This window comes from Haemaphysalis longicornis, unplaced genomic scaffold (assembly GCF_048455015.1).
Source record: "Haemaphysalis longicornis isolate Haplotype H1 unplaced genomic scaffold, Haemaphysalis longicornis Haplotype H1 scaffold_9, whole genome shotgun sequence".
Taxonomy (NCBI): Eukaryota; Metazoa; Arthropoda; class Arachnida; order Ixodida; family Ixodidae; genus Haemaphysalis; species Haemaphysalis longicornis.
The window spans coordinates 156373816-156400225 of NW_027526460.1; the positions used below are offsets into that span (position 1 = coordinate 156373816).

General features: G+C 48.8%; 1 protein-coding gene across 1 annotated transcript in view; it reads right to left on the bottom strand.

The window, feature by feature from the left end:
* Positions 1 to 1085: 1085 nt before the first annotated feature.
* Positions 1086 to 26410, bottom strand: part of LOC144153511 (calcium-activated chloride channel regulator 1-like) — a 47326-nt gene continuing 22001 nt past the window's right edge. Inside the window, exons 7-11 of the mRNA XM_077685144.1 lie at positions 24879 to 25244; positions 22926 to 23184; positions 17761 to 17916; positions 7901 to 8140; positions 1086 to 1877 (exon numbers count right to left, since the gene is read on the bottom strand). Coding sequence (XP_077541270.1) covers positions 1123 to 1877; positions 7901 to 8140; positions 17761 to 17916; positions 22926 to 23184; positions 24879 to 25244 — 1776 coding nt within the window. The 3' untranslated portion in view covers positions 1086 to 1122. The remainder of the gene's footprint in view (positions 1878 to 7900; positions 8141 to 17760; positions 17917 to 22925; positions 23185 to 24878; positions 25245 to 26410) is intronic.

Consider the following 26410-nt stretch of genomic DNA (forward strand, 5'->3'; position numbering starts at 1 on the left):
AGCCATGAGCGACGCTGCTGCGGTCGAGACGCCGCCCCCGATCATCCCAGGTAACGGCTGGCAGAATCTCTGGTTTCACTTTGTAGAGCCACGCGTGTAAACTCAAGTGACGTCCAATGGGAAGTTGTTGAGTGTCGTTTAAAGCTTTGACTTCCAACCACCCTCACAGCGTGGATTTGAGCCAATCTTTTTTATCGCTTAATATTTCGTTAATATTTGTCCACAATAACCCCCTTGATATTACCCTAACATTTAAGGTCCGCTCGATTCACCCCGCACATATTGAACTAGTTCACAGCAGAGCAGTGCCGGATCCAACATCAATCAATCAGCAGAACCTGACCAGCACTTTTTCGTATGCATCTGCCCCTCCCCGGAAGGGAGTGCCGGCAAAGCCATGAAGTCGTCCTGCACCACCGGTAAATGGAACGTCGCAGTTTAGGTGCCGCGGGCTGCACCACTGAAACGAATGGGGAAGAGCTGCACCTCCTGAAGTGGTTCGCGTGGTGCAGGTGAATCGAATTGACCCTTAGTAACCACGTACTTCTTACTGCCTGACATGACCCCTGAGCCTCTATATGAGCCCCATATTTTTTGCCTGCAACAATCCTTCTTCCTATGCTGTACAGCGCCTGTTGGCTAATTATATGGCACTGGTAGCCTAAAACATTAAAAGGGTATGTCTGGACAATATTCATAGTTGAGAAATTTAACCGAGTTTACACCTCTTTGTGACATCTTACCTGCCATTATCAATGTTCTCCATAAATATTAGGCTTTACCTCATGAATTTAAAACGGGGTAAAATGGCTCCTATTTTTAAAAAGGGTGATCATGCCTCGTTGAGTAACTACCATCCTATGTGCATACTTCCTTTAGAGAAGCTCGAGCTCGAGGCAATGCGGTTTTCTAGAACAACTATCCTTCTCGTCACTTACTTTTCGACTAAAAATTATTTCAGGAATATTAAAAATAAGATTGATAATCTTAGCTTTTATAGTGCAATTTGAATTCGAAAATCAACTCCAAGTTCACGTTCTGAACCCTGGCCTCTTTTAGGGCTACTGCATATAATGACTGCGGAGAACCTTTTTAATGAATTGGGGCTCCAAAAAAGCCCCGCTAGTAGGCGGCGTTTGCAGTTGTCGTCATCGTAGTCGTATGGCCTTGCGCTGGAGGCCCCACATCCTGGCGGCACTGCTGCCTGCAGTAGAGGATGAAGATGTTGCAGCAGATCAGCAGCGAGCCCACCAAGAGTGCGCTGGTGATAATCCACCCTCGCACCGTGGGGTGAAGTCCCCAGCCGTCATCCTCCTGCTCCACGGCAGGCTCAGCAGTCGTCGAATTTTCGTCGGAAGCAGGAAGCACCTCCGACGAGTTCTCCGGGCTGGGAGATCCTTCTGTCACTTGTGCGACCAGCGCATCGACCATATCGCCATCAAAGTTGGGGTACGCGACGCTCATGTCGATGCCGTTGTCGTAAACGCCGGCCGTATGCTCCATCGAATAATCACCTTCGGGCGAAGTTTCGCCCGTCAAACCGTCAGCTAATAGAGAATGTGAAGAGAAGGCTGCGCTCGCGATGTTGGAAACTTCGGAGCGCAAGCCATGGTCATTAATAGCGACCAGGGCGAAGAACACGTTGTGATGTGACGCCCTCAGAGGTGGCAGCGGTGTCGGCGAGGCCGGCGCCAGGTAGAAGGGCCTGGGCGCAAGTAGTTCTTGCGGAATGGCCAGAGCTACTTGTTGGCGGGAAAAGGCAGGCCGGGGTTTCACTGCACCCGAGTTCGTCTGCCGGCCCGACACCAGCGTGGCATTGTGGAATGAGTAGAGCAGCGTTTCCACGCTGAGCGATGCCCGGATTTCCAGGGAAGCAACTGCAGCATTAGTAGAGGACAAAAATTAACACTCCTCCCACGGTTACCCAGGTCATGCAAGTGATCACTCACGTGGCGACATCGGCCATGAGAATCAGTAATCTCGCAGTAATATGACCAGCGCGAGTTTACGTCCACGAGTTTCATCTTACGTCGAGAAGTCGTCGTACCAGGCCAATGAGGACGCATTGGCAAGTATGTTACAGTCACGCTGAATTTGAAGGGAAGCAATGGACTCGGGCAGCCGGGACAGGAGCGAGTGAATGTCAATAGGAGAGGCCTTCATCCTGCAGTTGATCTACACAGGCTGCTGCTGACGGTGGTGATGCATGGTTTCTACTCTGCGGGGAAATCTTCAGTGCACTGAGCCCATGCGGCCCGAAAAGCAACTACTCTCAAAACATGCCCAAGCTAAAGCTGCCTTAAGATTCTACCATGCTTTCTAAATCAGTAATAGGGGCAAGCAAGTAGGCTACAGTGCCCCGTCGATGCGCCTGATGGATAATCTGATCTGTAATCTGTACAAGAACAACCTTGGTTGCAGAGGATGGAGGGCACTGGATGAATTTTGTCTACCTGGGGATCTGTAAGAGGCGCCGAAATCTCGACACGCAAAGGTTTTCGTTTTTCGCCCCTGCCCCCTCCCCCAGAAAAATTACCAGCGCAATAGTGACAAGACCCGCTTCCTGGGGTTCAGCAGCACAACGCCTTTGTCACTGACTGATGTACCACAGCCGGTACAGTTAACACTGACGTTTTTATTGTGGCCTACGGCTGGACTGTTGCATTATTTAAACCACGCGGGCCGGTGCAGCCATAAACGCCAATTAAGGAATTCACAGCGTAAGATAACTTGGGAAAATTCCTCGTTGTTATACGAAAGTGAATTCTCAATGAACAGTGATAACATTCACTACAGGAGCCAAGCATGCTGAACAAAAGAGGCGGCTAGAAAGCTTTGTGCTCTGAAAAAATACCCTGTATTGAAACGAATGTGTACTTTAAACTCCGTCTACACAAAATAGCAATCTGAAGCGCCCTGCGTCGAAAAGAGCATGCGCCCACAATGCGAGTTTTACAACGACAGCTGAGGATTTTGGTCCACAATGCAGACGCATTTAGGAAATAATAAATTCTCCGATTTTTTTATTTCAGCTGTCCTCAATCACACAAGCACTGAAGAGGGTACTGAGTTAGGGGAGCGAATAATGTGTAAGAAATAAAGTGGCAAAAAAGTGACATAAAATAGACTCGCTGGTTGTACAGAAACACAAAAACATAAGGAAATACGCACGGTTGTTGTGAAGAGACATGTGGAAATATTAGTGCTACAACTTAACAAAACTTGTTGAGCTGGTTGGTTCATGCTTATTGGAAAGAATAAAAGGTGGCGAAGACGAAGTAGAAACACTCACCACATACAGGCGCCAATATGTGGCGCCAACATGTGGCGCCAACAGGCGCCAACATGGCGCCTTTATGTGGGGTGTGTTCCTAGTTCGTCTTTGTCTGCTTAGCGCCCCTTTTATTCCTTCCAATAGTGCTATAAGTAGGAAGCACAAAGCAGTTGCAGGCTTCAAAACCAGCTACAGTAGACTCTCCACAAGCGGAAATTGAAAGGACCGAAAAAATTAGTTCCGTTTAACAGGAGTTCCGTTTACTGACACAGATGTGTGCGCGTGCAAATTTAAGTGTTTACACACTCTTCATACCATTTCATGGAACTCTAAGCACAAGAAGGTTAATGTAGCTGATAGACAGCCAGAAAACTCCAAGAGGTGTAGGCACAGCATTTCCCAAAGTTCATTTGGCAACAATGAGTCACTGAGCACTACAAAATGCATCAATTATTTTTGTTTGAGTCCTTGCAACTGCATCTTCACGGAGGCTAGAGGCCTCAACTTCGCCAGTGCTTACGAGCCACGGAATTTAGAAGAGGGCAACGTGGTAATGAAGGACGAATAGCACCACGATTGCACGAACGAGGCGGCCGGAGCTGAGCTCTGTAACCCCGGCTTCGTGAGTGGATTCCGAACGACTGGAACAAGAACTGCGACATTGCATTTGTTGCGCCAACACGGTTGACCACTCACCATATGAGGCTTACGAGGCCAAAAAATAAATAAAACATGCAGGATGAAAAAAATAAAAAAAAACAGCCGGAATCGTAAAAAGCTGAATCAAATGCCAATGGGTTTGACAAGGAGTTCTATTTCTGGTTCCGTTACGGCGACGCGGAAATTTTAGTTCCGATTACCGAGAGTTTTTTTTTTTTTACGTTATCTGAATACAAAACATACCAACTTTCACGCTACGGTTCCGTTTAACCGGCAATTACGTTTCAGCGATTTCCGTTTATCGAGATTCGACTGCACACGAAGTTGCACAACGCTACATGAAAAATATGCAAAACTTCCGGTCGAAAACAGTTATTAAAGGGAAGTGAAAATAAACTACAACAAGAACAACAGAAATAAGTTTATGAGCAATCACTATACCCGAAAAGGGCGAATGAGGATTCGCGAAAACTAATCGGCTATTGAATTGGTTCCACTCGGTAGAAGTTTCCGGCAGGAAATAGTAAACAAAATGTGCTTGTGCGGAAAAAATGTTTGCAACTTTGTATGCGCGGTGGACACGTGAATAGCGATAAGCTCGCCTTGAGATACGTTGACTGGCTAAGCACTGGCTGTGAGAAATTTTAAGGAATAAACATAGACGAAAAATGTTCTTCGTAATAACAGCTGCATTTGCAGAGGTAAATTATTAGTGTTCCGATAGCAGTTCTGTAGTGACTCAAAAGTATGAAGCGGGCAGCGCAACAATTGCAAGGGTGCGCCACAAAAAAGCCGGATGGAAAGTTGGGCGAGTTATAATTGGTACATGGTTTAGATTCAGCGCTGGTCCTTTCTGGAACCAGAAAGGACGAGCACTCGCCCAGTTCTTGTCTTTTTGTTCTTGTTCTACCGCGCTGTTTCTAAACCATGCTGCGAAAAAACTCGATCCGAATCCCAGATTAAGGCGGCATATTCTAATTTTGGTCTAAAAGAGCTTCTAAAACAAAAGCTTTAATTAAACCAGAGCTTTTCCGACGTTTTGCCTCAGGTAACCTCTAACATGCGGTTAGCGTTATTGTATATTCGATTCTTGGACGACTTCAGAAAGTAATTAAAAGGAAAATTTGGGCTTATGAAATTTCTTTTACCTGAAATATCATGCGTTTCGTAGGTCTCTCGGCTTATGTTCGACGAGCAACGATGCGTCCTTTGCTAACAAAAAAAAAAGCAGAGGCTTAGCTCGGCTATGCCAGGATATACATAGCGTGAGCTAATGTTCAGCTGGTTATTCTTAGGTTTCCTGGTTGTCTATGATTAGCTTATTATCACGCTTACTGTAGCTAAAACAATTTCCAAACCAATCCAATCCAATTCAATCTAGTCCAGTCCAGTCCAGTCCAGTCACTGCTCCTCGCGCATGGCTCCTCCCGCAGCAAGGCTCTCCAGGAGCCACGTGAAACGGCTATCAAGCGGCTCCGGCGCAGCGTCAGACTTGGCAACTGCGCAACGGAGGCGCACAGCTGGGCACGCGCCGGCGCCAGTGCGCCTGCCGCGGCTATGACGTCACTCCTCTGGAATGCTCAGACCGGCGAATGAGCAGACTCAGTTCTCCACACACCCCTACTCCAATTGGATTGGGTTTCAATTCAAGAATTCAATTTATTCCAAAGCAATTCAAATCCAAGCCAAGCCAATTCAATCCGATCCGATCCAAACCAATCCAATTCTCTTCGCGCTTGCGCAGAATGGCCCTTCACGGCCCACGCAAAACTGCTCAACCTCGGCCACTGTAGCTGACGCTACAATAAGTAAATAATGCTGGTGTTTCTCTCACCCGCTTTCCTTTCATCTTTTCGTGACGTAGCCATTGAGACACAAAATAGGAGCGAAGCCCCGGTGCGGTATAAAGCACAAATTAAAGCCGTTCTACTCAATGTGAAAGCTGTCGGAAGTGCAGAGCAGCGATTCGCCGTAATGGGCTGCACCGCCGTTATCCGTTCACTGCTACCACTCCATACATCTCAAATTTCCCGTCTTCGTAGTGCTCGCGCGCCCCCTGCCTTAAACTGGGCCAGCGGGATTTCTGTTCTTTTTGTGCTTGCTTTAATTTCGTATGCTGGCGCTGTTTTGCATCAATTCGAACGCGCCATTTTTTTTCTTGCGCGGCTGGAGCCTTTCTGCGGCATTTTGAACGCGCTATTTCAGGTGCGACTGCATCTCATTCACTCGCCTTGTCCCTTCATACGGCGTCGTCCGTCCACACCCCTCCCCCTACACTATAAAAAAAAATAGTTAGCGGCGCCCGGTTTCGATCCCACGACCCTGTGGGCGGAACGCGAGGTACATGGTGCTCTTCCCACTGCACCACAAAACCGAGACAGAATCAAATGCTACGAACGCGCCTGATATCCTTGACTCATTCAAACTACGTCAAGAAGCTACTGATACAACGCATAATGGGGCAATGATTAACACTTGCAATAAAAGAAAAGACGCTCCCACTTACAGCAATAATGATGGAGTAAAGGTCATTGCGACAGCGAAGCCCCAAGCATACCACTTAGAGAGATTGACCAAGATTGGCCAATAAAACATAATAATAATCATAAAACATAATAATCATACGCATTCCCGACGCGTTTCACGCGATTTCAGAATCAATCCAATGGAAACACCAAGTGAACCCCACGATGCGTCGCATCTACACAGGGTTCCCCTCGCGGGGAGGTGGGCGCAATTTTCTTCTTGCGCGTGAAGCCTTTCTACGTCATTTCGAACGCGCCGTTTTTTGCGCGGCCACTTTTTAAGTGCAGAGCACTTTAGGTGCTCGCCTTGTCGTCCTAGCTCGCTCGTTCGACTCAAGTATATAGAGCACCAAGGCGGCGTCCCAGGGTAACGCTGTTATTCGCGGCGTACCCCAGAGGCTTCGAAAGCCAAGCGGTTTATGTAGTCATAAGCGTTCGAAACTCGTGAAACGCTGAAGCTTGTCATACATCTTCCCATTTTAGCGCAAAGAAAACTATAGGTAAATTTGAGGAAAAATATACTGAACTAACCGGCATCGCCCGCGTTCCTTCAGTTAAGGACGCCTGTTGGGTTGGTTTTTACGATAGTAAACGCAAAATGTGGCAGTGCAACGCTGGCACGTGCGAGGAGAAAACCAAAAGGGAACAGAAATCCCGCTGGCGCAGTTTCAGGTAGGGGGCGTGCGAGTACTGCGAAAGCGGGAAATTTGAATTGCATGGGGTGGTAGCAGTAAGCGGGTAACGGCGGTACAGCCCATTACGGCGAATCACTGCTTTGCCCTTCCGTCAGCTTTCACATTGAGTGGAACGGCTTTTTCTTTCGCTTACTATTGTAACAAACAACCCAACGAGCGTTCCTAACTATATGAACGCGGGCGCTGCAGGTTAATTACGTATATTTGGCCTCAAATGTACCTACAGTTTTCGTTGCGCTGAACAACGGGGGAGATGTAGGACAAGCACCAGTGGTTTCCGAGTTTCGAATGCTTATGACTATATAAACCGCTTGGCTTTCCAAGCCTCTAGGGTACACCGCGGACGACAGTGCTACCCCGGGACGCCCTGTTGATCTACGTAGGTCCAGCGAGCGAGCTACGAAGACAAGGCGAGCCCCTAAAGTGCTCTGCACTTAAAGCGCTGGCAATCTTAGTTTTTATGTCTCCAAGCCATGGCCGACTAAAGCAACGCTTCTCTTGCCAAGGGTGCTGGCTTGAACTTTTATGATTTTTCACCGGCGGATTGAGAAACGCGTTTAGATGCTCGAGCGGCCGGCGTGCGCCCCTAGTCAGACGTCCTAGACCCCATCGAGCCGGCTGCGAGCATGGAGAGCGGCGGCAAAACCGCTTTTGAAGCTTGTTGCCACGAAGTACAACGTGGGTCACAAGAAAAGCTCACACACTGACAAACAAAACGATAATCGGTGCTGACAACCCTGTCCTACCTTTTCCATCGAATGCATGGGCACCGGGACTTGTCCAGGAAAGCCGGACGGTCGGGGCCTTCGCTTCCCGTTCATCGACGGAGGCACGCAGGTCCCGCACCCTGCCGGGCGGAACGTGGCGTTCCTTGACGTCGGCTTTCACGACCAGCGGACGACCAACGGAGGTCGCCGCGAAGGCGCCCGTTGAGTGGCCACGAAGACGGTGCTCCGCGTTAGCAGCCTCGATGGTCGCTGGTGGTCCTATGGCACGCAAAACGAGGGGGAAACGTAGAGCAGTTTCGAAATTGCAAAATAGTAAAAGAGGTAGTCTTAGCGCAAACAATGCCATTCCTTGTATGGGCACAAAAAAATCATTATTGGCGCTGTTACCACATTCAGTGTAAATGAAGGTCATCATCATCATCATCACCAGCCTGTCTACGCTCACTGCAGGGTAAAGGCCTCTCCCATTATTCTCCAATTACTTCGGTCCTGTGCCAACTGTGACCCATTTATCCCCGCAAACTTCTTGATCTCATCTGCCCATCTAAATTTCTGCCGCCCCCTGCAACGCTTGCCTTCTCTAGGGATCCACTCTGTTACCCTTAATAACCAGCGGTTATTTTGCCTTCGCATTACATGCCCTGCCCACGTCCATTTCTTCTTCTTAATTTCTACTAATATGTCTTTAACACCAGTTTGCTCCCTGACCCACTCCGCTCTCTTCTTGTCCCTTAATGTTACACCTATCATTTTCCGCTCCATTGCCCGCTGAGTCGTTCTCAATTTAATTTGAACCCTCTTAGTGAGCCTCCAAGTTTCTGCCCCGTAGGTGAGTACCGGCAAGATGCAGCTGTCATACACTTTCTTCTTCAGCGACAATGGTAGGCTGCTATTCATTATCTGAGAATGTCTGCCATATGCATAGGTCGGCGTACTCACTCGTGAGTACACTCATTTGTACTCATTTGTACTCAAACTCACGAGTGAGTACGATGATGAGTGATCACACACCCAGAAAAAAACAGTGAGTACGATGACGAGTGAGTACAGGGGTAAGTCCACTGCTCGTGAGTACAGTACTCATGAGTACAGTACTCATGAGTATACAGTACTCATGAGTACACAGCACTCATGAGTACAATACTCATAAATACTGTGTACTCATGAGTACTGTGTATTCATGAGTATATGCACTCCTGAGTACAGTAGTGCAAACAAGTTTTATCACGAACTCGAGTCCGGACGCGCGTGTACGAGTCGCAAACATTTAGCGGTGCCGCTGTGCAGCTTAACTGTCAAGGATGGTAAAATTAGACAACGAAAACTGCACCTCCCTCCTTTCCCGGTCCCTGTTTGGCGCTGTAAGCGTTTTTCGGCGGTCGCTCGCAAAGAGGTCACGGTGAAGAGGGAAAAAGGAGGGGGTGAGGGCCCGGCGGGAAACGCGGCCGCAGTGGCTCTTCTCTGATGGGACTTGTTGACTGCCGCAGTTATTTTTGTTGACGCGGCCTGTGAACGCGTGGCGGCTTCATTGCGCTTGCTCCCTTCCAATTGTTTTAGGGAGAGGCGGTGGAGGCTGCTAACAACGCACGAACTAGGCGTACTGAAGTCCCTCTTTTTCAGTCTACAGAAGTTTCCGTAGACGCATGTCACGCTGTGTAGTCGTTTCGTGAGCCGAACCGCTCATTTCCACAGTCGCAGTTAATTTACGTAACTCGCGTCAAACCGACTGCGTGGTTTGTAACGTTCGCTGTGCGTATTCTATCGACAGTTTGGCTGATGTACGTGCGCCCATATGGTTTTATTAGGTTCCCGTTTTGAAACATTTTGCTCAGGTTCGCTAGTAATATGGTCTCGTGTAGTGCCATGTACAAGTGAGCATACAGCCCCACCGTGCTCTACGGCGTGCAGGCGCAGCGGTGGAATTTGCCCCAGAAATGGAAATAAAATATCCGAGTACACCTAAGCACGTTTGTGAGTTGTGAATCGGACACCATAATATCCAGTTCAACGCGTGCGGCGCCTTGTTTAGCCTCGCATATTTTATCGAAGAGCTCTGTCATCTTGCCGCTGGAGGAGCGTTTTGCTTTCGAATGGCTTTACTTTCGAGTGGCAATCCGATTCACCGCTTCTCGTTTATGCCACCGTGTAATGAGGGCGCTGACAATGATGGTGAATTTCGGTGGTTTTTATTCCCCTACCTTCACTACTGTTTACAGGCGGGGCGACCACCCCTCGCTAGCAACTATACCGCCGAGTTTAAGCTCGCACTGTGAAAGGCCTCGTGAAGGAATTGTTTTGAATTGATGAACGCCAACACCAGACGCCGGGATTGTCGCTTAAGCTCGCATCTTGGAACGTCTCGTAAAACATGTGGATTGCACATAACGACGTCACCGCACTTTTTGATCGATCGCTATCAGCTTCATCCGCGTTGCTAGAGATAAGAGCTGCAGATTTCCACTGTGCAACCAACCCACCAACACTGCAATACAGTGACGTCAGTACAAGCTATCACACCTCCGAAAAACGCGTCTGCAAACTTTGTTCTCGAGTACACAAAGCACGGCAGAGCAGTTCTACGCTGCTGTAACGGCTGCCAAGTACCGGCAGCAACTGGGTGCCCTGCGGCCCTCGACTGCGACCGATACCCTCTCCACGCCCCCCCCCCCCCCGAACACACACACACACACACACTGTTGGGACTGGGCCAAGAAATAAACCTCAAAATAAACTAACGAAATTGTGAAGTGACTATAATCCGGTGGTTTCACGCCATTTACTAGGATATAAAAATGAACGAAAAAAATTGGCTCTAATCTACTGTTTGAAGGTGTTTGGAAAGCAGTTTTAAATGACACCCACAACAATTGCCCATGCGACGTCAGCTGAATTCAGACACGTGGCTCTACAAAAAGTGAAAGCAGATATTCCGCCAGCCGTTACATGGAAATCACGGAGTGGCGCCCCGAACGTAGCAGCGTAGGCCACGGCCGGGCTAGAGCGGTGGTCGACACCGCAGCTGTATCCCGGCCGCGTGTCGGCAGAAAACAGAGAGGAGCGTCTATCGAAGGGTGAGACAGTGGAACCTAGCGATCCTGATGTGCTATCTCGGGGCTACAACACCGCTCGACAGAAGCGCAGACGCCGAAACAATGCGGCATGTGAGCTTAGTGATCCCCATTTATACTGATTTAAACGAGTTAGTTTAGTACGTTTAGGAATTGCGAAAAAGGTGAGGGAAATTTTATAATCGCTATTTATCAGAGCCAGTTGCTACTTTCGCCTTTTTTGATACCTCTTAAAACACAACCGAATTGGTATTCACCAATTTAGAAATCGGAGTCCCGTTCTTGGCAAGCAGTGCGCAAAAGGTATTGTTTCTAGTGGCGAGATGTCTGTGTGTGGTTTGTACATTTTGTTTTCCCGTCCTGCAAACCAATCCTTAACGTATGTTTGCCGTACGACCACCGTCAGGGGCGGATTACCCTGGAGGGGCTGTCGAACAAGTTAATAAAGCCGGGCGAAGGCACCGCGCAATGGACGCGAAGCTGCACCAAAACAGGCCCAAAACAACCGTCGCTAAAGCAGACGACAAAGCCGTGCCGCCAACACCGCCTCCGGCGAGCAGGCACTTCCGCGCGGGGACGCTCCGTAAATTCGCCGCCCCATCTCTAGTGTGCTCCATGAGTGAAAAATTGAAGGACTCTGGTGAACCCCCCCCCTCCTCCCGCCGCCGCCTTCGCCGCGTTGGGAGCTTATTGTCCCGCACGCCACGAAAGAACCGTTGGCTGGTAGAGCTAGAAAGCTTTGCTTTAAAACTGACTGGAAACAAACTCACGGTGTCACAAAGGTAAAAGCAAAAACAAGGAAACCGGCACCATTAGGGCTTATACCTCTCTTCAGTGGCACCAAGGGAACGTGCGGCTTGTGCACCGAAGAAGCGGTGAGGCTGCTTACGCATTGTTAAACAATTATCAGAATTCCTGTAACTTTTTCCCCTGTCCAGACAACTCGGACCAGGGCTGTCCGATCCGAACAACAACTTTCCTGCCACACCGGCCCGCACCGTGTACTACGCGAGGTCAGTGGCGCGACGTTTCCTCAGTGCTCGGTTCGGAGTCATCTGTTCGCCACCAAACGAACATCACCCGCGCCGCCAGCCTTCAGCGCTACAACCGGCACCGGGACGGCGGCTTTTCCTACGGGCCGTTGTTTTCCGAGGTGTACAGGCCCTCATGCGTTTATTCAAGGTGGATATTTCCCGCGGTTCGGTCAATGACTTCTTTTTTGCCGTGTTTCAAGGCTATAGCCTTTCTGACATAGCAAAGTAAGTCACGGTGTCTTCCAAAATTTGCTTGCCGAAGAAGTGCGTAATGCTGTTCTTGCAGTCGGTTTCCGCTAGGCTGGTCCTGCCACTCTTGTTGACTTGGTCGTTTGCTCCTTTGCTACGTAATTCCGTCACTGCTTTTGTCGTTCGTGTCGCATGTTGCGGTGAATACAAGGTGCTCTTCCATTATCTATCTTACAAAAGTTTGAGTCCTCTTGTGGACTTCTTGGCGTCACAGAATCCTGGGTCCAGTTTTCGGGCGTCGTCATGTCCACGAGCGTAGGCACATCATCTGGCTGCTGCACCGGCGGACTTTGGCCTCCGGCAGGGAGAGCGCCGAACGGTTAGCGCTGCTCCTCTCGTTGACGACGTCGGCGAATTGCGCACAAGCGCCCTGGTGACGTTCCGGGTGAATTTTTCCGTCCTGTCGGCTCTTGATGTTTGGAGGTCGGGTGCCTCCGCCGCTTTTCGCTGGCTGTGCAGCGAGCAGTGATTTCATTTGTTTCACCCTCAAGGCCAAAGGCGTTACAAAGGGGGGTGGGGTACAAAACAAAAAGAGCATAAAATGCAACAAAAAGGTAATGTATAACAAACGTATGTGGTTCCTCAAGTGAAAATGTTAGCTAAAGTTGCGCGAAACAGGCAATGGTTTTCAAAGGCTGCGATTGGTCCGGAAAGGTGGTTCTAGTCACATGCTGTGCGAGGAATGAAAGACGGAAAACTGGATTGTGTTCGACAGGACATGATTGCTACTTTATGTCGGTTATCAATGCGGTCAGAAACATGAAGACGCAGAAAGCAAGATAGAACGCAAGTAGGGATTGTGATAACATATTCTATGAAACAAACAGACGAAAATGCTGACGACGATGCGTGAGCTGAGGCAAGTGGAACGTATTTTTAAAGCAAAGCTTTCTACCTCTACCCCCCAATGGTTCTTTCGCGACCGTTGGTGTCACCAGAAACCTCCAGCGAACAAATAAAAGAATTTACTGGCACCGCCGGGAATCGAACCTGGAACTAATAGACTAACAAAGCGAGAGCTCGTTATCTTACCGATTCAGCTACAAGCCCACGCGAAGACGGGGAGGACAGGTGGTGTACTCACCATGCACATCTACGGGTTTACCCTCTGCCTTCTCGCTGAATGCCACGTGAAAGCGTCACACGACCCCTCACGCCCGTCTAGCGGCCCTGTGCGCACCTTGCTCATGTGCTGAGAGTTACAAAAATTAAAGGAATCTCGCACCAATCCATGGAATCTCACTTTTAGTACGCCAATGTGCTAAAGCCTGTGGCCTCCAGCGTTCACGTAAAAAATCACACCTCCTTGTCGTCCGCCCTCACGCCAAATCAAGGAATACATCCAAATACTCCTTGATGGCCAGGACATCACTCCAAGCACCAGCGTCAACATCCTGGCCCTACATCTCGAGGCTAACACCAAGAGTGACGTCTCCTTGCAGCGCCTCAAAAACAGCATTATTCAAACCATACACATGATCAGGCGAGTTGCCACCAAGAAGCGAGGCCTAAAATAATCCGGCACCTTTCGATTAATTGAAGCTTTTGTCCTCTCGAGAGTCAATTACGTCATCCCCCCTGACTTCTTCTCAACCAGGAAGACATAGAGATGCTTTATATAATGAGTAGAAAGGCGGTCGAGCAGGCCATTGGTATTCTCATGAGTGCGTCCACACAGAGGCTGCTTAGCACGGGGCTCCACAACACGGTGGAGAAGCTGATAGAAGGCCATCTTTCTAACCAGAAGGTCCGAATGAGAACTGCGATGGGTAACCGCATGCTTCACCAGATTGGCTGGGCAGCCCAGAATGTCACTCCGCTTGACATACTCCCAGACTCTTGGTGACTAAAACTAAATATGCTCCCTTTGCTTCGAAATATGAGCCCCTCACATGACGAGGGTCACCGAAAAGCACGGGCTCAAGCGCTAAACACCACCCTCGGTGGGGCTCATGCAGTTATCTACAGAAACTTCTCCAAACATCGAGGGCAGCAACACGCCATCATCGTGGCTACCTCCAGAACCAGCCTCCTTGCGTGTACCTCGCTTAGGAACCAACAAATGACGGCAGCATAAGAGGCAGCCATCACTTTGGCTCTGACTCAACCAGGGGTTCGGAGGGTAGTCACCGATTCCAAGCAATCCTACTGGAATTACCAGTCGGGTTGGGTGTCCTGACCTGCACTGTGCGTGCTAAAAAACCACTCCCCAAACGGTTCCATTCAGCTCATCTGGACACCCCCTCACGCTTCAATGGAGGGCAACAAATACGCCCACCCAACAAGCCTGCCCTTTAACCTCCCGTGCTATGGAGCTGCACGAGGACAGTCACCCGCTTGTCACGTCCAGGGAGATAATCCAGCATTATCGCCTTCTGAGACAGACCGTACCTTCTCCTTACCCTGACCTTTCCAGAGAACAACGAACTACCCTAAGGGTCATATAATCCTGGCTCCTTCCCACAGCCAACGCGTATTCACTTAATGCACCCGAAACGCTACGACGCTGAATGTAAATTTTGCTCAGCAGTAGGAACACCCCGCCCCGTAATCGGGGTGTGCGACTTTAGCCCTGAGCACCCTCCTCTCTTTCCGTCAACTACCCAACAAGAGCAATGGGAGATGCTACTCTCCAGGCCCTCTCTACTTACCCAGCTTCAGCGGGTGGACAAAACACAGGCCGCGCGGACTGCATATGGGCCCCATAGAAGAAGGAATCACTCCCCAGGGCTGCACTCTGGGCCGTTCAGAAATCTGAACAGCAGTATTTCTTCCTCCTCCTTCTGAGCCGCAAGTCTCGTCGCCTCCGTCCGCGGCGCAGAGACGGAGAAGTGAGATCGTCTAACACCGGGTTGGAGCTTACTTTGATTTTATAAAAAAAGTTTCCACTCGTGTGCTACACCAATACAACTCAACCAAACACCGTTCATGCATCATGCATTGAGTTAACCTTACCGAGAATATCTCTTTGAAGTAATAAATGGTGTGGTTACGTGCACTTCTCTCTGGTTTTACTATTTGTAGAGCGATGTGAGTGATTTTAAGTGACGTCGCATGAGTAATCGTTATGGGTGCCGTTTACAGCTTTGCTTTCCAACCACATTCACGGGGTGGATTGGCGCGATTTTTTCATGGATGTTACACTAGATGCTCTTCTTTAATTGCCTGTATTAAATCGTGGAGCGTTGTTTTTAACAAGTTCGAGAGCTTTGATTACAATTTCAGTGCCCAGATCTCATATTTATGGAGCTTGTTGTAATTTAGCCCTTACCAAAGTTGTGTACAAAAGTGTCTTCAGTGAAATTGGAGTAGACAGAAGGTTATTACAAAGGTATCCAAGAATACGGTTGAACTACGGTGGTGGCGAGCTCTCCGGAGACGCCTTTAGGAAGGGGCGTGAGTCGCTGGTGGCTCGCCGACGAGGGAGCCCTGCGCCTGCACGGAGGAAACCGTGGATCGCCAAAGGGATTGGTGTTGTTGTTCTTACGACAAACTACACCAGGAGGTGGAGTTTGTCGTAAACGTAGTTCACCGCGTCCTCACCAGGGCATAGGCGCCGGGCACGCATCTGCATCAAGCGAGCGCCATAGGTACAAGGCCGGATGCTTCGCTCCAGGTTTCCCATGCAGATTACCTTCGCAAGGTGCGCTGCCCGCACACTTTCTACAGCAATGGCCACCCGGCATGTTCGGGCCGCGTGAGGCGGGCAGCAAGAATGTCGGTCAGCTGCACCCTATAAACGGCGTCACCCTGAAAGCCACGAAATACTGGGACGTCCGTGTGGGCACGCCATGAAAACGCGGCGCGGTGGGTAAAGCCGCTAACACACCTCTGCGAGGGCCTGAAGAGCCACAGAACGGAAGCCCCGCCATTTATAGGAATAGTTTATTTTCCGTAAACTGTACAACGTTATGGGGAAAGCAAGAGAAAAGGTTGCACATAAGCAACTTGACTGTTCCTTATAACCCGTGCAAGTTGTAGCAGCAGGACGGAAGTGCAACGAAACCATAATGCACAAAACACAAGAAAAAGAATTGTAGATACGTATGCGCAATTCAAAAAGATACACAAGCATAACTGCGGGTGATAGTGCACTTAAAAACAAAACACGCATGGCCGAGCGAGGGCCGAAAAAGAACTTAAACCAAGCACGTAGATTAACAAGAAAAGCATGCATGGTTGTGCGTGTACAATGTGGAGACACAACCACACAATTCACTGCAAATTAGCAATGCATATAGAACGTTTTGTGTTGAGCGGTTGTGCAAGATTTATAATTCAATTTGTTTGAACCATGGTTATTTATTAATGCTGGAAGAGTACAGCGGATCAGGTGTTTGGAACAAACGTCATTCTCGACCGAAAATCCAAGGTCCACAGAAGTCACTGCACGAACGGCGGAAGCGGTGGCGAGTTCAGAAGACGTCAACCGCCGCCCCCAAGGCTGGATCTTCTGGGTGCTGGACGGTACTGTGCTCAGCGCTCGTGCTGACACCGCCGCCCCACCGGTGAACTCGGGCAGCGGCGTTGGAAGGCCTGCCAAGCCTTGGCCGCTACCACGGAGCAAGAATATTGAAGTCTGTCCCCGCGGCTGGATCGCCGCGAGGGAGAGCAGGTTCTGAGGCTGCAGGTCACCTAGAGACTGAAGGTCTGTCGACTGCGCCACTTGTGGTGAAATTGCGGTCGATCCCTGGGATGTCATGCTTATTCTCCCAGAACGGGCACCCCGCTTATTCTTCCTCTTTTTCCAATCGGCCGCCGTCCTCTTTGGTTTAGTAGTGAATTGGCCGCTGAGCTTGCTTCAGATGCGGTTTGCAATGATTCACGCCTTTACAATATACTATAGCAAGCAGTCATCCACGCGTGCCTCAGCATGAGGGTTTTAGCATACCCTCTGTTCCGTTCGTTCCGTATGTACCTGGACCTGACTGGGTACCGCTTTTTGCAGTCAGGATAAATTAGAATTTTATCAGGATAGAGTGATAAACCAGTAATATTACAGTTTTATCACTCCGTATGCTCCGTTTGTACCGTGTTGACCGGTACCCGACAGCGCCTGCGCGCGCGGACATGGCGAGGAGGAAGCCCCCCACCGTAACAAATGCGCAGACATGGCGAGGGCCGGTCCATGGAACTAATCCACCCACCGGAACGAATGCTCAAGTGCCCAGTCGTGTCTCCGTCAACACGGTACCAACGGAAAACACGAAGCATAGGAGTGCTAAGACTTTTTACTATCTCATCCTCAAAATAACTGCGCCTGTCACCGCGTGCATGTATTGTAGATCTTGTCGTTTATGCGCCTACTCACCAACATTACAGCGCTTCAAATCCCCACGTTTTTATATAGAGTGAATGTAAATGTCATAGACCACACTCGATTCGTTGCTTACAAGACTTCCTATGCTCACGGTTTTGCGAAGACATTTTTAGCGCACCAAATAAGCATCCGCTCCCGAATTTTCGAAAAACCCCATTTCAGCTACACCCCGTATGCGGCCGTCTCTGAAATGTGAACGATACTAACCTTGTGGAGCCTCCGGTACTGGCGAGTTCGTAGTCGAGTCCATAAACTGCGTGTGGGACTTGTTGCTGGCGTGAATGACTACATGGTAGCGGCCCTTGCCGCGAACCTTCGTGAATTGGCCCGTGTAGATTCCATCGTGGGCATGGGCGTCTTCGCCTGTGATGCGCCAAATCGGAAGACCTTTTTTAGACGCGCAACATGCAGCCAATCTGCTGGCGCGGTAGCTCTGCGACCTAAGTAACCAAAAAAGTTTTCTATGTAAGGTACCAATGGGGTATTAAGATTGAACCTGCCGGTGTGGACGGCATGAATTATCTGCACGCTCTCCTGTCTGCATCTCGTGTTTGCTACCTCGGTTGAAACGCCTTCATCCGACAAAACAAAAGGCGTCACACTTTACAATTCATGATCCTATGGAATGCATCCAGGCTCAATTTAATTCCGGTTTATTTTTCCCAAAATCAACTGGACGCCTTCCTGGCTAAATGCTGCTTGAACAGCTTGGCAAACACGCAGGAAGCCGTTACAGGGCACAGCAGACGCTGTAGATAAATACAGCTGAAATAATCCACGGTTTTACTCAACAAGTTCCACAAAAATACACCATTAAGAAGCAAATCCGGTGAAGAAAGAAAAAGAAACAAAGTATATAACTGGATGAAAAATAAGAATCGAAAGTTTTGGTTCATTCTCACACAGGAAATTTATATACACTATACCTAACCAGAATGCGCCAAATCCGAAAGCAAGAACAAACATGATGTACTGGACATAACGAGCAGGTCAGAAACACGGAAGCTAGATACACTCTGTATCAATATTTTATGTGCTAATAGCATGATGTATTTTCGAAGCTGCCCGATGTATTCGAAGTGCGAATCCCGATTGCGAGAAATCGTGGAAAGGTACGCCCTCTCGTTCCTCTCGGATTTCATCGCTTGACGGACGAGGACGAGATGGCGCCACGCGATATATCGAAGCGTTCATGTGAGACATTCTGCATCTCCCGGCAGTTGTTGTTTTTTTTTTTTCCCGCTCGCTTCCCTCGATTACACGGCTGTCTTCTGGCCAGGCGCCCTATACCGGCTCTGTGGGTGAGGCCGGATTCACCGAAGATGCTGCGAAGCAGCGGAATGCGTCCGTAATTAGGCTGCCCATGATCGAATGATTACGCATCCCCGCGTGGGCCTGGCGAAAACAAAATTCCCGCGCCTTCCCGCGAGGGGAACACGAGTAAATGCAGAGCATTGGGGGTCGTTAATGCCGCGTAAAGTCGCGTTAGGGTGGGTAGTTGGGTCGTAGTTGCGTTGGTGTTGGTTTGGGGTAGCGAGAGGAGAGTAAAGTCGCGTTAGGGTGGAGCGAGCGTCAACCACGGAAGGAAGGAGCAACGCAGTGACTGAAGCACGAGCGACCGCTAGCCGCTTTATATTTGCAGCGCGCGCAGTAGAGGGAGAGCAGTACGGGGGGGAGAACGCGCATGCGCAAGCAACGCGCGCCCTTCCACGCCCCACCGCGCTGCTATCACGCACCTGTTACGCCGAGACCGCGACGGAGCGAACGGGCTGACTACGACGCATGCGCGCGCCAGCTGCTGTTGAGAGAGAGGAGGGAAGGAGGAGAGGCGCACCTGCTGCGGACGCGGATCTGTGGACGCCGTCCGACGCAGGAAGAGGCGAGGCTAAGAAATGCTCGGCATTTAAAAGCCACCTGTCTTTAAGCAGCAACAGCTTGACATGGTCCAGTAGGTGCGGAATGACTAAAAAGGTCCCAAGGCCAATAAAACGTGGACACGAGGAGGAAATAAACTCCACAGTTAGTTTTCTCCTTGTGTCCGCGCTTTATTGCGTCTTTGAACCTGTTCAGTCTTAGTAGGACTTTATTGTTGGCTAGCTTGTTCATGACGTACGAAGGAATAGGTTTGCGCGAAAGACGAGGACTGAGAGAAGGGAGAACGAGTTCCAACTTTATTTTGCATGAAATGGCAACACAGGTATACACCTCCCACCGGTATTACCCTCTTTCCTATCACCAGTTGCACCACCCGATAAGGCGTAACAAGAATCACAAGACAAATACAACAAACAAAACAAAACAATTCGATAAAACGGCGTAACCAAACAGTATGCACCAGATAACAGATACTACTTAGACTGTGTGCGTCTTCCGCAATAAACACGTGTCGCACTTGAAATAAAAGGTGAACGAATAAAATCAGAGCCAAAAGGGCATAAAACCACTAAGAATAAAATGATAACATGATAACACGGGTGGAAGAACCGAAGTGACGAACAACACAGCTCCCGCTTCCGAGACTTATGAGAAACTAAGACGCATCAAACTTCGATACTACACAAGCTTTTTAGCATTACCACGTGTCAAGCACGTGTCAAACACGTGTCAAGGAATTTTGTAGACGACGTTTGAAACGCATTTCGTGTAGTGTTTTTCGTGTCCCTTTTCACACACTCTTTTTTCCTTTAGACATTAACGGGCACAGTTTTGCTAATTCACACGCGGCTGAAAAAAACATTTTTGCATTGTACTGGCTGGCTGCTTTTTTAATGTTGTGCGACACTCTGTGGATGTAAGGCATGATGTGCGGATTGTTACTTTTATTTTTCTGCTGTTCTTTTGTGTTAGATGTTCGCTTGGTTTCTTGACTACGTGATTCGCAGACACTACTGATGAAGAATAAACCCTGAAGAATACCCTTTATTCTTCATCAGTAGTGTCTGCTAATCGCGTTTTCAAAAACCAAACGAGCATCTAACGCAAAACAACAGCAGAAAGATAAAAGTCACAATCCGCACGTCATGCCTTAGATCCACAGAGTGTCGCACAACATTAAAAAAGTAGCCAGCCGGTACAATGTAAAAATGGCTTTTTTCAGCCCCGTGTAAATTAGCAAAACTCTGTCCGTTAATGTCCAAAGGATAAAGAATGTGTGAAAAAAGGACACGAGAAACGCTACACGAAATGCGTTTCAAACGTAGTCTACAAAATTTCTTTGACCTGCAAAAGGGTATACATCGGCCAAACTGGGCGGGAGCACTATCTATCTGTTAAAAATAAATCGGGGGAGGGAAGGGGCAGAGGGAGGGGGCATGTTGCTATGCATTGTAAAACCTGCGGCTGCGTTCCAGCCTGAAGATACCGAATTCTTCGCACGAGATCATGATCAAAGAGAGAGATAAATTATTAAAGCCTACAGAATTAGAGACTTTGGGAAAGATTGCGTCAGCACGCCCTCGGTAAGCCTCCTACCCACTGAGGTAGCCTTCTTAGAAGGTCATGTTTAAAATAAGACTTCGATAGTTTTAGGCATTTTTATGCTTTTATTAAATGTTGGCAACGCACACTCTGTGTTAGTTACCACTTACATTCTCCCATCCTACCCATGTTATTATTCTATTTTTAGCGTTTTTTGTGCATTTGACTCCAATTTTATGCTGTTATTCTGTCATCCTATGTTTTAGGCTTGACACGCGTTTATGCTAAAACGTTTGTGTATTAGCGATGTTTGGTTTGTTTTAGTTTCTCAAAAGTCTCGGAAGCAGGAGCTGTGTTGTTCTTCACTTGGATTCTTCCACCGATGTTATCATGTTATCATCTTATTCTCAGTGGTTTTATGCCCTTTTGGGTCTGATTTAATTCGTTCACCTTTGATTTTTCAAGTGCGACACGTGTTTATTGCGGAAGACGCACACAGTCTAAGTAGTATCTGCTATCTGGTGCATGCTGTTTGGTTACGCTGTTTTATCGGATTGTTTTGTTTGTTGTATTTGACCTGTGATTCTTGTTACGCATTATCGGGTGTTGCAACTGGTGATAGGAAAGAGGGTAACACCGGTGGGAGGTGTATACCTGTGTTGCCATTTCATGCAAAATAAAGTTGGAACTCGCGCTCGTCTTGTCCTCCCTTCTCGTCGTCCTCGTCTTTCGCGCAAACTTATTCCTTCGTACCGTTTCAGTCTGTCTGTAACGATCGCTGTGTCGCCCTTTCGCCAGAGTCCGCAGGCGCTGTTGAACAGCTCAAGTGCACCTGCATACTTTCATACCAGACTCCTTCGTTGTCCTTCAAAAATGGCTTTATAGGAAGTAGTGAATCAGACTTGTGAATAGACTTGGTGTTCAGTGCTTTAAGAGACTCCTTGTGGCTTATGTACGTATTTAACATAACGTTGCTGGACCATCATACTTCCCTATTAGGCTTCTCATCAGAGGTAGGCGGAATCACTCTGACCACTCACTCAGACTCATTTAAACTCAAACTCACACGTGAGTTTGAGTGAGTGCGAGGATAGTCTGGCATGGTGAGTTTCAGCTTGAGTGAGTTTGAGCCCGACTGAGTTTGAGTACGCCTGAGACCGAGTGAGCTCCGAGTCCATTTTGAGTTTTGAGTACATTTTGAGTTTTAGTATATTTTGAGTTTGAGTATATTTTGAATTTTGAGTACATTTTGAATTTTGAGTACATTTTGCGTTTTGAGTACATTCGGAGTACTGAGTACATTTTGAGTTTGAGTGCATTTTGAGTTTGAATATATTTTGAGTTTGAGTACATTTTGAGTACTGAGTACATTTTGAGTTTTGAGTATATTTTGAGTTTTGAGTACATTTTGAGTTTTGAGTACATTTTGAGTTTTGAGTACATTTTGAGTACTGAGTACATATGAGTAGCCTAGGAGGCCGCTATGGCTGGCAGTTAAGTTCCATGTGTCGCCTTGGGCTCGCAATTCAGGTTAGCTGCGGCAGCATTCGCGATACGCATGATCGGTTGGTGGGGAGGGGGGAGGGGTGTCTAATTTAGCGGCTGGGCGTGTGAATAATAATCGGCTGGTGAGGTCATAAAAAAGGGTTATCGTCAGATTTGGCTACTGCGCAACGGAGGCGCACAGCTGAGCACGCGCCAGCGGCAGTCAGTTTGCCGCGGCTATGACGTCACTCTTCCCGAATGCGCCGACCGGCGACTGTGCAGACCCAATTCTCTACACACCCGCACTCCAATGGGATTGGATTTCCAATCCGATACCATACAATCCAATTTAATCTAATCCAATCCAATCCAATGCTCCTCGCACTTGCGCAGCACGGCCCTTCAAGGTCCACGCGAAACTGGTCAACCTCGGCCAGCGTAGCTTACACTACAAAAAGGCAGCCGCTCACCGAGACCGTTGTCGTGGAGGACGAACTTCTCGGAAGCGCCTCCCGAGAAGGAGGCTGTTCCCGTGACGGCCGCGCGCACCACTGGGCAGAGCCCCTTGACGAGAGAAGCGAGCACGACGGCGTCCCGGTACGACTTCACGGACACCGGTACTGTCACCGCCAGGGTAACCGGGTAGTCGAGACAAGGGCTTCGGCGAGCGCCCAAGACGCTTACGCTTTCCTTCCCGCTCCGTTTGGCAGGACTGGTCTCATTGGGAACCTACGAAGTACAATACGCGGAAAAGCTTCTTGGAAACCACTTGGAGCAGAAAAATCTAGGACAGGAAAAATTTGCGACAGTTAAGCAACAGTGAATTCGTCCACGTAATGAATGTTACGAAAATTTTCAGGTGAACTGTAACAATGTGAAGGTAAAGCGTTCGTTCAGTATGTATAGCGTGCAGTGTGCAATGCTGTCAGTGTGTCCTTCTGTATGTGCGCTACACAGTTGTCGCTGAGACAGGGCCAGCGCACCGCCTAAACGGTTGCATATAGCTCGCGAAGAATCCGCCAGTAAGTGCTGAAGGCAGCAGGGACTAATGGTGGGTTTCAATGCCCAAAATTAACCGTGGACAATTTGGAAAGGAGTCTAATGCTTTGTCTTGATCAGTGACAGACGACAAAAGCTGGAACAATGCCGCTGGCGCCTCAGCGGATGAAAGCACCGTAATCAACAAGCGCAAAAAGTTCAATAATATGAAAAAAAAATGGTTATAACACAGTAGAACGCATCTAAGAGTGGTTGCTCAAATACCTTGCAAGAAACTTTCAAACCAAGATTTTCAGCCCCTTCCACCCTGCGCATTGTCTTACAAAGGAGCTGTAGACCATGTGATTAGAATACTTGTAAAGACTCCACTGTCACTTGGTAACGACGGTCGCAATGGCTTTGTTGCCCGAAATATATACACTGATCGACACGCTCGCAACTGCACACTAAGCTCTGACAATGTCAAATTGATGCACGCACGCTGCAGGGTATAGACTGGATCGGTTGACATCTCAAGAAAAATACGTACACTTCTGCTGCCTTTTCTCTGCCAACATGCGTTGAAGTCACCGACTAGGACTTCACGGGTATACTTGTCAACGTAACCAACCCATTGTCGGAGCGCACCTAATCACTCAATAAAGGTGTGGAATGTGAAAACAATGTCGAGCCGAACGTGTGGGACGCCGCTTTGCTTCAGTCCCTTGTTAGGGATTCCCCCAATTGCCACGTGACACATTTCTCTTGGCAATCCTCTTCGGTCATACGGTTTCGCATGGGTTCGATCTGTACTCGACGCTGACGCTCGCTCATGGTATCAAAGGGGGTTTCGAGGAAGCTAGAAACGGGGGGACGAGGAGTTGGGGTTGGGGGGAGGAAAAGGGCTATTTTCCCTTTCAAGTGCCTCGTAACTTGATCAGACTAAAACTGCTTGACATGCCGACCCTTAATAAATCAGTTACATCAATGGCTATGACAGAAATCCCCACTCTGAAAGGCCAACCTAGATTTGCCAACAGAATGTTTCTCTCGTGGATCACGATTGCGTTGTGATGATGCTGCCACCTCATAAGGCATAATTTATGCTATTAAAGCTGTTTCTCAGAGGATCTTTCAAGAAATTTTACAAAAACACATTATTTTGTTGTTGGCGTTAGAGATTAATTGTCTTGTGGACAATTATGATCACGGTATTGGCATGTGCGTGAAGTTTTCCTCGTTTGTGCTATAGCTGTTATTGCTGGTGCTATAGCTGACTGTGTCAGCTAAAGGCACAAGTAAATGTTACTGAACAACTGGATTTGGCAGTAATGTCAATTTGCAAAATATCGACCTCACTAAGAAATGTTTCCCATACTGAGCGAAGGCACAGGCAAATTTTAATTCCAATAAAACGATGGTAGTAATTATTCTCCGCTACTCACAGGTTTCTGGCTTTGCGCAGAGGCGCCTTTGCGTGGCATCGCTACCGCTTCGTCCCTGACAGCGGCTTCAATCGCACCCTCGATGACGTGGCGAGCGGTTTCGGCGTCTCGCAGGGCGAACGTGTAGCCTCCTGTCTCCAGTGCTGCGCGCTCGAGGTCCGCCGAGGCGCCGAAACCCAAGGCCACGGTGCTGACAAACACGCGGGCACGGCGCAGAAGCGCGACTGGCGATTCCACTACCTCGCTCGCTGTGGCTGGTGAAGAGGGAGACGCGGACGAAGAGGCGGTCCTCGCTTTGGCTCTGCCGTCGCTCAAGAGAACCACCAGGCTTCCCTCGGGCCTGTGGCCTGGCGTCGAACGCAGCAGCTGCGTACAGAATGCGGTTTTCTTTGACACAGCTAACAAGGAACATGCAAACGCCGCATCATACATTGATTGATTGATTGTGGGGTTTAACGCGCCGACGCAACGCAGGCGATGAGGCGCGCCGTAGTGGAGGGCACCGGATTAATTTTGACCACCTGGGGATCTTTATCGTGCGCCGAAATCTCGTACACACGGGCGTTTTTGTTTTTCGCTTCCATCAGAAAAGCTGCCGCCGCGGCCGGGAATCGAACCCGCGACCTTGTGCTCAGCAGCGGCCGCATCTTACAAAGCCCCAGACACGTACATACCGCACCCGGCAGAGGGGAGGTGCTACCAGAACAGCGCACCCGGACCGGTAAATCTGGATAGTAGGAGGGCCTTCTATAACGCCGCAACGGCAAGTTCATGTTCTTCCACAGACTGTTAAGCTGTCGACTCGTCAGCTATCACGTTTATTTCATGTGGTCGTAAATGCCAATTCTCATTTCTCATACAAAATTGTTTTTGATCTAACTTACGAAAAAAGTAGCCCCTTGTGTCGCTTCGACTTAGTTTTCAGGACGAATAACATGTCCCCCAGTGGCTTAGACACTCTTCAGATGAAACTGCGCCACTAGGCGCGACGTCTTTGACCGACAAGCCTTTGGTGACGGTAGTGCATCTTCGCGACGTGGCAGATTTAGTGTGGCTCCACCACTCGTCTGCATTGTGGTTCCCATAGGCCAGCACTGTGTATGAAGGTATTGCTATTCTGGCTGTGATTTCTACTTAAAACGTGAGCATTTGGCGGACTTCTAAGCACGGCCCGTATTTTTTACGACACCTATAATCCGGTGTCAATGCGGGCTTGTTTGTACATACTTAGTTTGATAACAGCGCTAGGACAGGACAAAGAATAGGGGACACGAGACAGCGCCCAATCTCGTGTCCCATCCCCTTTGTCCTGTCCTAGAACTGTTATCAAACTAATTATAATCCGCCAGGGAGTTTAGTGGCTAAGACGTAGTGGTACTCAGCCTAGGGAAAAAGGGTCGGATTCGAGCCGTGGAGCCGCTTTTGTGATGGACAAAAACCTGTGTCTCGACACTTCAGCGCACTTGAACAAACCTCCTTTATTTTAATTTATTACGTAGCGCTCCACTGCGGTGCGCCTCACAACGCAGTTT